Source organism: Anastrepha ludens, chromosome 5 (genome assembly GCF_028408465.1).
Source record: "Anastrepha ludens isolate Willacy chromosome 5, idAnaLude1.1, whole genome shotgun sequence".
NCBI classification, from domain to species: domain Eukaryota; kingdom Metazoa; phylum Arthropoda; class Insecta; order Diptera; family Tephritidae; genus Anastrepha; species Anastrepha ludens.
The window spans coordinates 43455696-43473102 of NC_071501.1; the positions used below are offsets into that span (position 1 = coordinate 43455696).

Genomic DNA, 17407 nt, shown 5'->3' on the forward strand with positions numbered 1-17407 from the left:
ATCCCAGTATGTTCGTAGTTTCGAATGTTGCTCTCACAAGTTATCGATAGTTTTGGCCTTCTTTCCACAATTTTGCTATAATTTTCTTCACACCAGCGTCTATTTACTTTCTTTTTGTTTCTATTGTAATGTTCTGCACAATGTTCGATTGAGAACCGGTAAATTAATAGCTCATTAAACAAAAATAATAATTTTCTGACCAAAAAATCGTCCTAACAACAGAAAAAGCGCATTCGCAAATGATGATGTACACTAGTAAAACTCGTCATACTACGTATTGCCGAAAATAAGTACCGCATTAGTGAGAGGTATTAAACTTATAGGTATTGCATACAGACCCCTTTTTGTTGCGACAATACGTAATTTCTGTGAGGGCGACGGGAAAGAAGAAGGCGTGTCGAGATGCACATGTTCGAGTTACACGCTCTGTGTTCTCATTGTTATTGTTGGTTTTTGATTGAAAAAAAAAAAAAACATTTGTAGGAACGAATTTGCCGTGTGTGAATCAAGGTGAATTCATTTAAGGTGGTGGCTTTAGATCAACAACAAAGTCATGACAAAACAAGTAGAGTAGTAGTATAATAAAGCGATTTTTATTCATTTCATTTTGTGCTGATATCCTTATGTTCAAAGCGAAAAAATCAACTAGTCTGCTGATATCACTTTGAATAGATTCGTTTTGGTGTGAGCGTAGTCTTAATGGCAATCGATGAAAATATTGGTATGCTCGAAATTCCGATAAAATTGTGTGACCTCTAATTATATTGTTATTGTTCGAGTTTATTCATTCAGAAACGTGCAGTTTTCTAAAATTCACGACTCAAAAAAATGGGTGCTTTGGCAGAAGTATATAAAATTTCAATTTATTTTTCTATTAAAAGCTCTATTTGTTAATTTTGACAGGTTGCTGGAGATGAAAATAGTGGTGAAGGCTCCCGTACGTTTGTGTTCCAGAATGAAGGACATACATTGGGTAATGCGTTGAAAACAATAATAAGCAGATATCCCGACGTTGATTTTTGCGGTTACACGATTCCTCATCCAACTGAGAGCAAAATGCATTTTCGAATACAATCGAGTCAAAACAGGGCTATAGATATTTTAAAGCGAGGTTTAGATGACTTGGAGTCACTTTGCGATCATACTATAAACACATTCGAATCGGAAGTTAAATCGTTTATTGAAATAAATAAAAAATCTGTTACGACATAAATAATGTATGCGATAATTTAAGCAGCTATGCGCATCTTTTTAGGATCGTAATTGGGCTTACGTAGATGGTGATAGTTCGGCAGAACCTTTCTCAGAAAGTCGATTTGTAGTGTCTGGGACTGTAAACAAATATAAATGGAGGTGTTAGTACTTCAGATAACATTTCAATTATGGATTTAAAATCCATACTAAAAGAAAATGATAAATATATCCTTTCTAATTAGGTTTTAAATTGTGTTGGTATTGGTCTGAGCACGAGCTTTAAAATACTATACATTTATATTATGTGCAGTAAAAAGTTCTCAAACATTGTCGCTTTATTTCGACCATGAAATTAATTTACTCTAATCACCCATTCTTCAAAAATGGTAGTAAAAGCGATATGAAAGATTATAGGCCAATATCATCGTGAGATATGATTCACTAAAGTCGTCAAGCGTAAAATATCCATCATATTTTACCTCACCAAATATTTGTACATTCTAAAATATTCAAGTTTCTATTTAAGCATTCCAATCATTCCCACGACAGTCGGTTCTACGTAACCGGAACGACCCGGACTGTCACTTCAGCAGCAGTCCTCGTATATGCATGGGGATTGTATATGCTGCTACAACAACACCGTTTTAGGAACCGTTTTCTATTCTACCTCTATAACTTAAGAGTAGTCCAACTAAACCCAATTTTCTTAGGAAGGGGAAATTGCAGGAATGATTTGGTCAATAGAGACCAAATTGTGAGATTAAATTTTGGCTTCAACGTCATTCTCACACTTGTTGTTGTATGCAGGACATTCGTCACACATGTATTCTTAAGCTTTCCAATACATCTGGTGTTGTTCAGAGGGCAACGAAATAACATGAGCAGTGGTTCCGCTGATTTGTTTGCAAATCATCAACACAATTTCTTTTTTACCGACTATTGTTGTAAAGAAACATTATCCCTTCAAATTCGCTGAGAGTCAATTAACAGTTTAATGTTGGCCACATCTTTGCGTTCTGTACATCAGGAGCCCAAGGTATTCTTTTTTGAGAATTAGCTCTGACGCTGCATCTTCGTTCATGGTAGAAGATGAATGAAATTCTTTTTCCTAAACTATATACATTTGAATATCCTATTTAGGATAGAATGCTTTTTAGGACCTTTGATATTTCACTAGTACTCTTTGATAACAATGTGCTAAAGCCAAGGCGAATTTATTACAGGTGACAGCAAACACATATAAGTAAAACCCTACATGTATTTGTTGTTGCGTTTGGTCCAACCATCACGTCAAAATCAGCAAGCAAATGTAAACATACGAATGTAAACATACCAATACATACTAACAAAGCATATCATTTTGACGTAAGCCATACCTACGGTGAAAAATTCAGCTGGGTGAATGCTGTCACCTTAATAAATCCACCTTGGCTAAAGCTAATCTGTTGGCGTACTCGTTTCCTAGAATGTCTTTGCGCAGTTTGAAAGATTATCTCTATTCACTATAGGACTAAATCCAATTTACCTCAGAGAATTAACGGTATTTGGATGCCGCTATAATTTCTAGATTAATTAACTTAATGCTTTAAAATTCTGGTTTTAAATTGGACATTTAGATAAGTTAAAATATACTTTGTATCTGTTTCCATGTTTGCTTCTACAGATGTCTTGAGCTAGTACTTGTATTATTTCCTTACCCCATGCTTATCGATGGCTTCTCTTTGTAGGCAATTTCTGCCATAAATCACAGTGTTTTCTTGAAGTTTCTGCTCCGCAATGAGTTTAACTCCAGCACCAACAATACAACCGCTTGAAACAAATACACATGGTCCCACGTAGCATTTGCTCTCAAATACATTCTTCTCACCGATATGACAAGCCTCAACAGTACTGCCTACTTCAAAAACATTATTTGCACCGATATTTAAGGTGCGTACTTCAGATGAAGGATCAAGTTTTTGGCCTACTGGCAGTCGGAATGCAATGGTTGTATATTCTTCCACTATACAATTTTCTCCTAGCACTATGGGTCCAGCTTCAGCGATAATAGTGGCGCTAGGATGTATCACACATCCAGGAAAAATAGTGATGTCACCAATAAGCGTACAATCTTCACAAACAATTGCTTTCCCCATTATTTTAATCCTGTATTATAAATGAATTTCAGTCATGATTTTTATTTTAGTCATAATTTTAAATACTCATTGTGATCCGTTTGAGTCATGGTTTAAGATTTTCCTTCTTTCAGGAAACGTTTCAACTTATTGTTATTTACACTATCGTCGAATGATAAATTTACATAGAATACGATAACCGATATACGATAAGGGCCACTGCACACTGTAGATTTTTTGGTTGGCGTTGAGTTAAACTAAATAGTCAGGTTATTGGTGGGTACGCACACTATAGACTAAATTAATGAACTTTTTCAGCTATTTGGAAAATATATAGCGAAAGAGTTTGAGTCTTAATTGTAAACGGGAGAAGTGGCACAATTAATGTGTTCTACACACTGCATCAGCTTTAACTTGGATTAATTGGCCCCAAATGTGCAGCGCGAATAGTTCAAAAAACTTTATGAAAAGCGCGCGCAAAATATCTTAAAAATAACCGAATAAATGGTGTGTGACTACGGTTCGGGAGTGTGTAGGTTCGAATCTCCGTGCATGAAACAGTAAAAGGATAGAGAGTTTTTTCTAGTAGCGGTCGCCCTTTGGCATTCAATGGCAAACCTCCGAGTGTAATTCTTCTCGGCTTAGAATAATTCCGAGGTACTTTACCCCGGGAGCGGAGTGTAGGTCTGAAAAATTAAGATTCGAGTATTTGCAGTGAAATTCCAGAGGAGGGGGAGAGGTCCCGACCCTGAGGAGGCCCCCTTGCTGCGCGTCTAGTAATAGTTGTCCCCGCCCGGTGTGCAGAACCAGACCAGCCTGAAGCAACACCCTGGAAACAGCATCCGGGTAAATGTTGTGGAAAGCCTCTTCTATATCGAGAAAAATATCTAGCGTGAATTCTTTAAAGGCAAGTCTCCTTTTCATTTTGTCTACAGTTTTTTCCTAGCGAAAAGAACGGTACCTTAGCAAGTCAAATCCTTTTTTCCTGGTGTCTGGTCTGGTCCTGCTTTCTTTTAGGTCATGCTATTTTAAAAGCAGAGTTACATATTTTGGTAATATACATAATTTACCGTTTAATCAATTTTATGCAATGAGTCACCGAGAGCAACAGATTTTGTCCTACAAATATTCGCTTCGTCACTTCTTAATGGAAGGCTGCGCATACCGAGAAAGGCGTATTTGCAGTGTGAGGCTGACAATGACGCTTTGCATTTTCTTCAGTTTGCCCTAATCCTATTTCTGCATTATGACAAGTTGGGAGCTCTCAAAGAGAAATTAAAAAAATTAGAAAAGTTCACCTTAATAAGAATCTGGTTCTACCTATGGCTAGTGCCACCACCACATGGTAGACGTCAGAATTTAATCCACAAACGATCAAATTTATTTGAAGTTATTTATTTTGACATTAGCCTTTTGTTCCATTTTTCAAACTTGGAACCACATATCACCAAATTATGTAAATCCGTTACAATACATATTGAACGTGTAGAGTTACATTAAATATAATTTCATTGACAGGTGTATTCAAATGGCTTTAATTCCATATGTCCATTTTGTTTTCATTCCATTTTCTTTATTGAACAAACTCCTGCAATGCTATCCACAGGTTTATAATATTGCAAAGGAAACTCATTTTACTTCTTGGTATTAAATAACATTATATATTGATACGAATTTTCTTACGTTAAAATTAAAATAAATGTGAGTTCGAACACTAGATTGTCAAATAAAATTCACAAATTAATGGCATCGTAATTTCTAGATCTGACAGCTTGTATCTTCTGGCGAGTTCTGTTGATGTAGCAGCTTACTAAAGGCTGTCTGTGCGATGTAGTCAGAGAAAGCTTGCTACGTCTCGCTATCTGTGCTCACCTTTAAAGCTAATGCATGTTTTTGTTTTGGGATTTCGTTAGCTATTGTTGCCAGTCGGTTCGCGACAATATTTAAGCTCAAATTTCGCTTTATTACTGTTAAAAATTCTGAGGCAACAATATTTAAGCCCAAATTTCGCTTTATTCCTGTTAAAAATTCTTAGGCTAACGTTCTTCGTGCACGAAGACCGACAGTCATAGTAAGCATCATCCCCTATTGAACGTCGTATTTAGTTTTGCTTTGGTGAGACGGTGTTTATTTTTTACTTTTAAGAACTCTATTCGGCAATTCCTTGTACAAAATAGCAGTTTTCTGTTTATATTACTTTGCTTACAAGGGTGATATTAAAAGCATAATATAGTAAAGCTTTTCAGTTTTGTCAAGTTATGATAGAATCATTAAAAGTTTTCTACATGATAAAAGTCCTCCGTATCTGTAATTTTTTTGATAGTTTATCAAGTACACAGAATTAACTTGTAATAACAATTAAAAATATCCTATATATTAATATATAAAATATCATGGTATGAATAGTTGCCAGTGGGTTGTTTTTGATGATATATTGTGACAAATTATGAATCCGGAGTGAGGCAACTCTACAAATACAACGCTGAATGTTTCCGCATTAATGGCGCTGCTTGAATGTTTCGGTTCTATTCCTCTTTCAGTTTTGTTTAGTGGCTGTTGCAGTTAAATCCATAAATATAACAAATGTTAACGCGCGTGGTACTATTTTACAGCAATTTCGTGAATTATATTTAATGAAAAGTGTAAAATTTCTAAATAGTATGACTAAATATTAAAAATTAAGACATTGCATGTCGATTTAAAGAAAATTACAAAACTTGAGAATAAAGAACTGTTAAAAAGTGCTGAGTATAAAGATTTTGTTCTAGTATTCTTCGTCTTTGCGTCATACACTCAGTAGACGAGAGAATTCGCTAAAAGCGACGCGAGTAATAATCGCCCTGCCTTGTGTGCTACTTCGTCTGTTCCAACTCAAACAACTGCAAAATACAGCGGATGGTAGGCATTGCTGGCGCGGCACACGTTTATTTCATACATTTCTAATTGTAGCCAAAGGTGGCTGCCCTATAGCCATCTTTCCTAGAAGTCAAATATACGTTGATATGGTCGTATTGAAGTTCTCAGGTTTGTCAAAGTATATATCGTATTTTGATTCGATAAATATAAATACTGCAATAAAACGTAACTAGTTTTAACCTGTGAAATAAGTTACATTGTGCACCAAACTAAGGCGGAAGCGAATTTCAATGTGTCGGTATATGTCTGGGATAGAAGATTATAGTTTTTGTTTTCATTGAATATACTTATGTATACATATTTAGTTTGTGAGAATCGTGTATCTATAATACATGTACAGACACTGTTATAAAATATATTTGCTTATTGTACTTTATAAATTGTGACCAAGCATTTTAAATTACAAAATATTTTTTAAATACATTGGAGTGAACATATGGCTGCTACATAAAAAATGCCAGGAAGTTATCTGCTACAAATTGCATACATTTGTAATACGGCTTATACGCTTTTTGATTATGAATGTGTTAAAAATCAAGTGAAACATTTTAATATTTCGCATCAAACTACACAGACGCCGTTCTCGGTACCACATTGCACCCCGGTTTTACTGTGGTACTTGTTTTGTTATATTTTATCCACGGTTGTACGAGTGTACATATTCGCATAATGGTATAGATGGCCCCTGTCGTAGACAAAACAACATAAAAACATTGTAGCTAGACTGCTACGAAAACGCGCCACTCGGAAATGTTTTTTCTCATTCTTGAAGAGAGAGAAGTATACATTAGTGGATGAATTGGCGGGTGGACGGACGGCGCGCAAGAATACGTGTTTGTTTGTATGGAAGATGTGGATGGTGACTAATGCGCGTCCGTCGTGTTCCATTACCAGCTCGTTTCCCCTTTGTGCAATGGAGTTTGCTTCAGAACCATCAGCAACGGACGGAGATCTCACAGAACAGCTATAACAAACTGCATTGTCTGATATGTATGTGGTGCATGTGGCTTCAGTACCACTTCCTCCTACATTCTCATTAATGTTTGTTTTTAGTCGCTCCGGCGATTCATTCCCTTTTTGTTTTATTTATTTACAGAGTTGCCACTAAGCAAGCCTCACCCGAAATTGGGTAAACAAGTAAACATATTATAATTTAATATCGAAAATTAATTTTTATTTCCTTCCTTCTTTGTATTGTTACAATATGGGATGTGTCGTAGCCAAGTGGTTTTTGGGTTATTATCATTCGAGTTATTATCTCGAGTTCGGTACCCACTGCCCTTTTGACCAAATTACTATGGCAATCCTCGGAGTTCTTTTCTGCCATGAAAAAACTTCTGATAAAGCTATCTGCTGTTCTGTTTTTTAAAAAAGGCTTTATTTGAATATGACATTCAACCATATAAAACGCATATTAATGTCTGAGTATACACAAGATAGGATGTTAAATAGTAAATAAAATAATTTTGGATTCAAATTCTTCAGCACTAAATGTGCCGACTGTTTTTGTAAGTGACTCGTAGGAATGTGGTAAATTTTTTAGACTTTAGACAGACTTTATTAGCCAACTATTTAAAGTTTTGAGCTGTAGTTAAGCAAACTGACCCAACTAAGTAGTAGGGATGGTGCAAAGTGCGCGCACTACAGACCTAATCGTCGGGCAATTTGCTCCCTGTTGATCGACAAAATATTGCTCATAAACCTTATCATTATAATTATTGAAAGACGGAAATGAATTAAAAAAAAATGAAGAAATTGTTGGGACCACCAACTCTACAGGGATCGGTTGGGAACCGGTAACGCTCAATAAATTTCAAGCACGACAAAATTGCTCATTTCATTTGAAACATAACAAAGAATTTGCGCACCTTCACATCTCTTCGTGTCATTCAAGAGGGATCGACTAAATAGTCAGCCGTTATAGTCTATAGTATGCGAGGGCTCTTAGATATACATACATATGTATTTGCACAAATGCACAATTGCAAGTAGTAAGGCGTTACAAAAAAAATAAGGCTTGGAAAAGTAAACAAATGTTTGATTTTTGGCATCTCTGGCTACAATGGGGTCTTGCAGTGAAATACAATACACAGTTTTTTGGCTTTATGTGTGTGTATGTGCATTAGCGCCGGCTATGTGCATAGGTAACTGCGGGACATAGCCTCTGCGGCCTTTCACGTTTAAAGGAGCAGCAAATGGTGGCTCTCTTCTACCACGCTCTCCTTCCTTTGGAAGAGGAACACAAAGGAACGTTTTTGTTTAGTCCGACAACCTTTGCTTCTTTCCACTGCTTTCGTTTAATTGTCACCCTTCCGTTCAGTGTTGCTTTTGATTGTTTGTATACAGGCGGCCTGAAACTTATGTGTGTATACATATCCGTGATATGATTTGTACAACTTTTAGTGAGGAAAAGAACGAAATTGAAGTAAAGTGTATATTTCACATATGTGGTATGTACTATATGATATGCAAGTTCAGGAAATCCAAAAAGTAGCAGTTTAATACGTATCGCTTGTTTGCTGAAAGATTCTCATGAACCAAAAAACAAAAATTTCGAGAAGAACGTTTTTGAATTTACTATGCCTCCCTTAGTAAAAGTATAAACACATTTTCATATTATGAGTTACCTACTGCTAATAGATTTCGTCATGAAAGAAATGGTGATTTCTGCATATTTATCTAAAAAAAATTTTTTTGATTATTACGCTCTTGCACCAAAGGCGCGATATGAATTTGTATGCATTGTTTGTTATATTGAAACTTGTATTACTTATATATATGTATATATTTTTTTATTATGCATACATACATATACGTATGTACGGTGGGTTTGCAGCTTATTCCATACATTACCCAATGTGAAATTAAATTCGCAATATTTTCTAAACTAAAAGGAATATTAAAAAAAAACTAAAACACCATTTAATAGAATACGAATTTAATTTAATTAAGAGACTCTACTTATTTGGCAAAATTTATGTTTTTCAACCAAAATATTGAAAGTTATAAATACTGATATATTTCAGATCGCTCTCTAAGTTCTAAAATTATCTTTATTAAGCTCTGTATTCTCCTTTCGCCACATGTAAGGCATGACTACTGAGCCACACTGAGCTGAATTTAGACTGGTCAGAAAATATGGCCATGTTCCAAAACACCGAGTGGAATACTGCTGGACAGTCCTTGGCTGGAACCACAGTTCACGGGAAACGCTTAATAGAACGAGCCTCGGTCGGCATGCTCCTTTTTTTTTACTAATAAGTGGCTTTTTACGAGCAACTCGGCCATTAAAATCATGTTCGCAAAGCTCGCGATAGATAGTTTCAGCACTGCATGTTCTTAATTCCTGCTGAATATCTACAGCCAACTTCTGACTCAATAGAACCTTCGATCCGTCAGCGTAATAGCACCTTGAATCGCCAAAATTGCTCGTCGAGTTCAGGTCGCCTAGGGAAAGTGCTAACATAGAACTGTACATCCCACTGTCTGTACGGCAAAAACATGAATAATACCCGCGATTATCGAAAGCCTAATATTTGAAGTTTCGTTTCTGTCCATATGTATGTATAATTCTGTATTAGACTGTAATATTTTTTGTTATTATATTTAATTTGCCTTGTTAATACCAAATATTGACATCTCCCCAAATTTCTTCTATTAACTTTAGAAAAAATGTATTTTTATGTATGTAAAAATATTTATTTACATTTGTGCTCACATGTTAAATCTTTTTGCAATATTCGTAATATTTTTCATTCTAATATTTTCGTTAAAGTTTTGTCCAAAATATAGTTCATAGGATACAAACTCACTCCATAATCTGAATTTTTAGGAAAATTCTGGGTATGCAGTTTTATATTTATAGACCATTCAATTTTGGCATAATAAAATGTATGTTTGAAGCCGCTTAAACATTTTGAGAATTTGTCCCATATAAAGCATGTATTCGGAGGTCGTTTTTCTCCTAAGGTCTGATCGAACTCAGTTACAGTTTTAGTTTGAGTTGCTGAATTGTTTCTAATAAATTATGTTTTACATGAAAAAGACAAGAACATGACAAGACAAAGAAAAATGCTATTTTTTAATATAAATGATCGGATGTTTATTTCATTATAAAAAGGAAGGTATGCCATTAATAGTGGAAAATAACATCAGGCAAATGACCACCATGACCACGCTTACAGGACAATATCCTTTTAATGAAATTTTCCGTAACCGAATTGCAAAGTGGCTGCCCTCGATAGCCTCACGAATTCCATCTTTGAGGTCTTGAATCGACCCTGGGCTGTTAACGAAGACCTTCTCTTTCACGTGGCCCCAAAGAAAAAAGTCACAAGATGTTAAATCACAAGATCTCGGTGGCCAAGTGTGATCACCTCTTCGAGAGATAACTCGGTTCGGAAACTTTTCCCGTAAAATATCAATATTTTCGTTGCTTGTGTGGCACGTAGCGTCGTCTTGTTGAAAATAGACGTTGTCCACATCAATACCATCCAATTCCGGCCATAAATAATCGTTAACCATCTCTCTATACCGCAATTCATTCACCTGTAACACCTGTTATTGGAAAACCCTGTATAATTGCGTTTACCGTTCTATCCATTAGATCCACACACTCGAGGCCATGCTAAGAAAATCACTTCTAGACTATTCTGGCACCTCTGTGCTTAATCGTTCTTTGAACATTATCTTCGCAGAAACGCTCGCCAAATATTTTTCATGGTGCTTTTATAATTTTTCAACAAATTTTCGTTGAAACATTTGTAGAATTCACCTTTTGCACTAATGCCCCGGTCTCGGGTCTCGGTAATTATTTAAATTAAATTCAGATTGGTATAGGTTCCGTTAGACTTTTTGTTACACTTTAGTTCTAAATTAATTTTAAGCCCATTACTTGTCGGAAAAAATTCGATAGCTATAAGAAAAAGCACATTTCACGCATATTTTTGTACTAATATAGGATATAATATTTTTGTTTCGGCTAAATGTTGTAACTGCCGTGCACAATTGCGCTTCAAGTGCATACTTGTCCTTATCGGGATTTCAATGTCTGCGGTTGGCATAGAGTGTTCACAGGGAGAGCACTTCTGTTACTTTATGTATAACTAAAATTTAGGACATGAGTGCATTTTTTGTAATAATTCGTTTAATAAAAAAATTCCTGACACCTAGCTTGTTGCTAAATCGGAGGCGTCGCACTGTTTTGTTGTTGCGGTAAGAGCAGTTCAACGCTCTAAATTTTTGTTTAGTGTCAATGCTCTCACAAACAGAGGCCACATAAATATGTGTGTAGTGATAAAAAACGTTAAATTGTATGCGCACGATTCGTGCTATTCGCTAAAATATTCAATAAAATGGTTTGTGGATTAAAATAATAGGTTATATAAGTATATACATGTATGAATGTATGTATGTGTATGCAAAATGTATGTATATATACATATTGAATTCAACGTGTTATGCTTAAGAAGATAGTAAGATAGACAATAGCTTCAATGAATTGTTAGCTTGTTCTCACAAAGAATTAATAGAAAAAGCCCTGGTTGAGTTTTAAAATTTGATCAAATTGTTTCTGACTGCAATGTTTTTCTATTATATTTTAGCCGTTGTGACTAAGATGGATTAAATTAAAAGGGGTGAAAGTATGATACAAATTATTATATCAATACAGAACATCGATTTTTATGGTCGAAACGAAGCGAACTTCAACCATTCTTTAGGCCGGCGGGCCAATTAGATGTCCTAAATTCAGTAGTTTTCGCGAAGCGTTGTAGGATGAGAAAAAAAACAATTAGCCAAATGAAGTTTTGGGGATAGTTTAATATATATTTGAACTAAAAAAAAAAAATTGTACAATCTCCAACAATATATTGTAAGCCGAGTTATCAATAGATTCCCAGAGCGCCTGTATCCAACTTCTGTACAAGATACAACTTGCAATTTTCATCTGAAAACAAAAAAAAAAAAGATTATTAATTTTGATGTAATTGTCTTCTATGTGAACTAAAAAAACATCCAAAAACTTTTTTTAAGCGACTTTTTTACCCAGTTGAAGAGTTTTTTTTTCCTTGAAAAACCACTTTTTTTTTCTACCTTCCCCAAAAATTCGAATTTTACGTGTTTCTCCCAATTTTCTTAGTTCACATCGAAGATAATTACATCAAAATTAATAATCTTTTTTTTTTTTGTTTTCAGATGAAAATTGCAAGTTGTATCTTGTACAGAAGTTGGATACAGGCGCTCTGGGAATCTATTGATAACTCGGCTTACAATATATTGTTGGAGATTGTACAAATTTTTTTTTTAATATAGTTCAAATATATATTAAACTATCCCCAAAACTTCATTTGGCTAATTATTTTTTTTCTCATCCTACAACGCTTCGCGAAAACTACTGAATTTAGGACATCTAATTGGCCCGCCGGCCTTAATTCTTTGCCGGAGGCGAACCGAGCATTTGAAACAGCCCAAGTAATAAAGAAGCAATAGGTTTTAAAAAATCCAGTTTTTTATTAATAAGAAAGCAAAACAGATACAGAAAACTCAATCATATTCTTTTCAGCTCATAATATATACATACTTATTTTTGTAAAAATAGCAACAAAAAAAAGTACCATATTTTTACATTTGTCCATGTAGTAGTTACTAAATCTGGGTTTTGATATGAGTATTCAAAAAATGTTACAAAAACTGAGAGCTGATAAAATTTTTAAACAAAAGAAATTCTTTGTACGAAACCGAACTGAAATTGCCTAATTATTGAGAACGTGGATGTTGAAGATTATTTAACAACACTTTGCACCACAACAGCAAAGAAATATACTTATAAATATAAATAAGTGCATAAATTTAAAATAAGTGCCAAAGAAATTGGCGGTAATTAAATATGAGAGCACAGGAACTCTGTTGAAATAATCCACTGGCCTTATTTGGAACTGGTTAGATTCGCTGAATAGAATGGAGTATCCATTCTTTCGAATACAATTAGACTAGGTTGTACTGGCTGCCCGAAGCCACACAGATACCATTTGGGTCCATAGCGAAACCAGATCAGAGTAGTTTTTTATGCATCACTCAAGATGCGCATACTGTTCGCGAATTTTAGGAGACGCTCGTGCTCCAGTTCAGGGATAGATCTCTTTCAGGTAGCATATTCTAGTTTTTGAGAGCGCCGGTCAGTAGCTTAGAAGATGCTTCAGGGTTTCTCTTGTACCAGGCTCATTACATTTCCCTCGAGCATCGTTAAGAGTTATATTTAGCTTGTAAGGAAGCGCTGCAATGCAACTAGGCAGTGCCCTGCTAGTACACTAAGTAAAATTCTACAGTTCCTTCTATCAAACGATATAATCGATTTAGTATTCCTGCCATCATACGCGTGTTTAAACGTTATCCTGACAACTTAGCTAAATTAAGCCATCTGCTGTTCGCCTTTTTTTGGAGTTAAGATGTGGCAAAATAATTCGGTGGTACTTACACCCAAGTTTAAATTATTACATACACATGGTAGAAAAAGTCTGCGTTCACCCACTGTTATAAAGTATTAAAATATTTTAACGTGTTTATCTTAAAACTCTCAGTTATTTCTTTTCACTTATTTCAAAGAAAATTATTCGTAGAGGGTATGACCAAATTTTTTTGGAGTTTGAGCTGCGTCGTGTTCAGATAACGGGATTGTAATACAGTTTCTTAAATAGGCTGAGCAGAAAAAGTGTGCGTTCATTTCGAATAGTGACGATTATTTGCATGGCAATTACGTTAAATTTAATTTTAAATCATTCATGTAGTTGACGCGGTTAAGAACAAATCTAAAGAGGGAAAAATTGATATTAGAAATACATTTTTTGCTACTGTGGACCAAAGGCGAAAAGAAATAGATATTGGTGAAAGGAAAATCATTGTAAGTTTGTGGCAAAATAGTAAGAGCTATCGGGAAATCGCGAAAATTGTTGGGAGGCAATACTCCTCGGTCCAAAGAGTGATAAACAACTTCAAGCAAACGAATTGTTTGGAGTCTAAGCCTCGTTCTGGGCGTCCAAAAAAACTGACGGAAAGAGAAGAACGCAACATAACTATTCTTGTGAAGTCTAATCCACGACTAACAGCAAGCCAAATTTCAAAAGACATAGAAGTAAAATACCAAAAGAAAGTACATCCAGATACAGTAAGAAAAATTCTAAAAAGAATCGGATTTCACGGCAGAGTGGCCCGAAAAAAACCCTTCATATCGCGAGTAAATCGACTTAAGCGGATGGCTTTCGCCAAGGAATACGTAAACAAGCCACCAGAGTGTTGGAATAGTGTGATTTTTTCAGATGAGAGCAAGTTTTGCATTTTCGGGATAAAAGGTCGTAAAATTATTTGGAGGAAAAACGGAACGGCACTTGGAAAGCAAAATCTGGTACCTACGGTAAAGCATGGGGGAGGAGGTGCCATGATATGGGGGTGTATGGCTAGTTCGGGCGTTGGAAATATACAGTTTATTGAGTCGATAATGAACAGATATGATTATCTCGATATTTTAAAAACGAATTTGAAAGAAAGTGCAATCAAACTGGGACTCGGTGAAAGATTTGTTTTCCAACAGGACAACGACCCGAAACACACAGCAGAGATTGTTAGGTTGTGGTTGTTGTATAATGTTCCAAAACAACTTCGCACACCCCCACAATCACCTGACCTTAACCCCATTGAACACTTATGGGACGTTCTAGAAAAAAAAACACGAGAGCGTATAATAACTAGCAAGGAAATGCTTAAGAACGCGCTTAAAGAGGAATGGGAAGCCATAAGTCCAGAAATAACAGCCAAACTAGTTGGATCAATGAAAAGACGCCTTCTAGAAGTCATAAAAAGGCGTGGATATCCAACTAGCTATTAATTTTAAAACATTCCTATGATCTTAAGCCTTTTATTTTATTATTATTGAAGTGAACGCAAACTTTTTCCGTTTAGTTTGAATGGCCTTTTTAATTTTATGTGATCTCATTTTAAATTTGATTTTGTTATTGGTAGCGAAATATGTGTGATAGTTACGTTTAAGTGAACTAAATAAAACTCATTAAAAAAAATTTCTGAAATATTTATTGTTTTGAACTTTTTCGAATGCAAAGAATATTTGCATAGGTGAGCGCAGACTTTTTCTACTATGTGTATGTATGTATGGAAATCGGCACGTTTTGAGAGTAAATACTTATACATAATAATTATGAATTGAATAGCAATAAGCAATTGCATTTTGCAAACAGCAATAAATTACCATTACGTTATGTTGTGTGTAAGACCATGTTTGCTCACTTGTGGCAAGAATTTTGGCACTCCCTTATAGAAGGTTGCAATTAAGAAGGGGGGAGAAAGTGGACAAAATTAAATCTTCTTGATTGGCGCGATTACTGCTTAAGCGGTTTTGGCTGAGTTTAACTAGGCGCACCAGCCGTTTCTTTCTGGTGCTAACCGGCACCGGTTGGACATGTCTCTTCTTCTGCTACCACCAGCTGGTGTCGCATCAAATTCTTTCAGTGCCGGAACGTTTGTATTCATTCAGACTACGTGACTCTGCCAACGAAGCCGCTGGATCTTTATTGGCTGCACTATGTCTATTTAATGGGAAAGCTCATACAGCTCACTGTTCCATCACTAGCAATACTCGCCGTCGCCAACGTACAAAGGCCCCAAAATCGTCCTCAGAATCTTTCTCTCAAACACTCCAAGCGACGCCTCATCGGGCGTGTGTAACTGCTAGTTTTGTTCGTCGAGAGGACTTTGCTGCTCAATAGCCTCCTTAGTCCAAAGTAGCTTGGCAAAAGAGATTCTACGTTGGATTTCAAGGCTGACATTGTAAATGTAAATAACCATGTAAATCTATTTGATACATGTACATATGTAGGTATACATAGATATGTGGTAAAAATAGAAGAAATTGGCAAGCGTGATATTAAAAAAATTGTTTGGCTTTGTAAATTAAATTTTAAATTTAAAAACGACCGCGAAGTTGCGAAGTTTCGCCAATGAGAAACTGTTCTTGTTATATTACCTAGCAAAACAGGATTATAATTAGGACATGGATGTCTGTGTATATATGGATGTATGGGGAATGTTCATGCTGCTACAACAACAACAACAACGAAATTAAGTCAAAGAGGTTTCCAAGCAAATATTTCGATTTAAAAAGTAATTGTTAACCCTCCGTTGGGCATCTGTTTTTAACACCTTCGGTTGGGCACCTGGGTCTGACCTTTTTTGTCCTTTTCGAGGACCTTTTTTAAAAGGTTACATCCATAAACCGATAAAAAATTATGCTTTAGGAAGCTACCTAGAAGATCAAGTCGTTAATTATAACAGAAATATGTTAAATTCACGTTCAGACTCGAAAAAGCCAGCCTGGAAATAGTCGACTGGATTGCGTGTTGTTGTTGCTTTGTAAAAGCATAAATATTCTCCATAAATGTTAGAAAAATGTTGCTGAAGCTACAGGCCTTGGCCAGATATAAATCTGTATGCAGCTAGTATTTGATTGGTCCCGAATCAGAAGCTCATTGTGGACTTGAATCATCAAAGTTTTTTTCAATAGTCCCATCAGGGTTAATTTTCCAAGTTTACTACTATTACCTTTTTTCGTTTTCGTATTTATAGAGATGACTTCACATACATGCATACATATGCCCGTGTAAGTATGTATACGTTTGTACACATCATCTTCTATTCTTTTCATAATCATCATTGGCAAAAAGGTAAACCCGATCGTTGCTGGTTCTTTAACATATTGAATGACTCAAAAACATAGCCAGAACATGAATTTAGTTTTGTGAATGTGTTTGCATACACACGTATGTATATGCTTAAATTCGAGTATACATACAAACACGTGCATGTGATTCTTTCGGATGAAGTTAACGCTACAAACCTGGGGAGAGATGTGAATGTACTCGGTGTTAGACAATGGCAACATTGAAATATAGTATCCATACATACATACATATGCTTGTACTCACGTACATATTTAACTACCCTGTTGGAAAAAGTAACAACTACCCTTTGCACAGAGCTCTGTGTCTCATAAGCTGGGGAGGCGGCAGGCAAACTTATTTATCATCATCTTTGCATATATATTGATCGGGTAGTTGTTACAAGAATATTATCAGAATTTTCTGCATTTTTTAATACAAATAACAGGACGCCTCAAAAAA

At 35.5% G+C, this 17407-nt stretch overlaps 3 protein-coding genes across 5 annotated transcripts in view; 2 read left to right on the forward strand and 1 right to left on the reverse strand.

Moving 5' to 3' along the window:
- Nucleotides 1-737: 737 nt before the first annotated feature.
- Nucleotides 738-1216, forward strand: LOC128864298 (probable DNA-directed RNA polymerases I and III subunit RPAC2). The gene is made up of 2 exons (XM_054103897.1): nt 738-846; nt 904-1216. Exons 1-2 carry the CDS (start codon nt 829-831, stop codon nt 1210-1212), a joined length of 327 nt encoding a protein of 108 aa, XP_053959872.1. The 5' UTR covers nt 738-828; the 3' UTR covers nt 1213-1216.
- Nucleotides 1162-3512, reverse strand: LOC128864296 (dynactin subunit 6). Its single transcript, XM_054103896.1, has 3 exons — nt 3396-3512; nt 2892-3339; nt 1162-1331 (listed from the first exon to the last, which is right to left on the reverse strand). Exons 1-3 carry the CDS (start codon nt 3416-3418, stop codon nt 1230-1232), a joined length of 573 nt encoding a protein of 190 aa, XP_053959871.1. The 5' UTR covers nt 3419-3512; the 3' UTR covers nt 1162-1229.
- A 2291-nt stretch (nt 3513-5803) lies between these two features.
- The window catches only part of LOC128864295 (brain tumor protein), a 54063-nt gene continuing 42459 nt past the window's right edge, over nt 5804-17407 (forward strand). For 2 of the 3 annotated variants that reach the window (XM_054103895.1, XM_054103891.1), the window contains exon 1: nt 5804-6332. The gene's annotated coding sequence lies outside the window, so the exon portion shown is untranslated. The remainder of the gene's footprint in view (nt 6333-17407) is intronic. The other variant, XM_054103893.1, reaches the window with a different exon arrangement.

What these genes read in the sequence shown, in the direction of transcription:
- LOC128864296 (XM_054103896.1), bottom strand. Translation starts at nt 3,418, where the DNA reads ATGACTCAAACGGATCACAATGA. An exon ending in ACTCAAACGGATCACAATGA is followed by an intron (nt 3,340 to 3,395) that starts GTATTTAAAATT and finishes TTTATAATACAG; the next exon opens with GATTAAAATAATGGGGAAAG. An exon ending in AAGCCATCGATAAGCATGGG is followed by an intron (nt 1,332 to 2,891) that starts GTAAGGAAATAA and finishes ATTTGTTTACAG; the next exon opens with TCCCAGACACTACAAATCGA.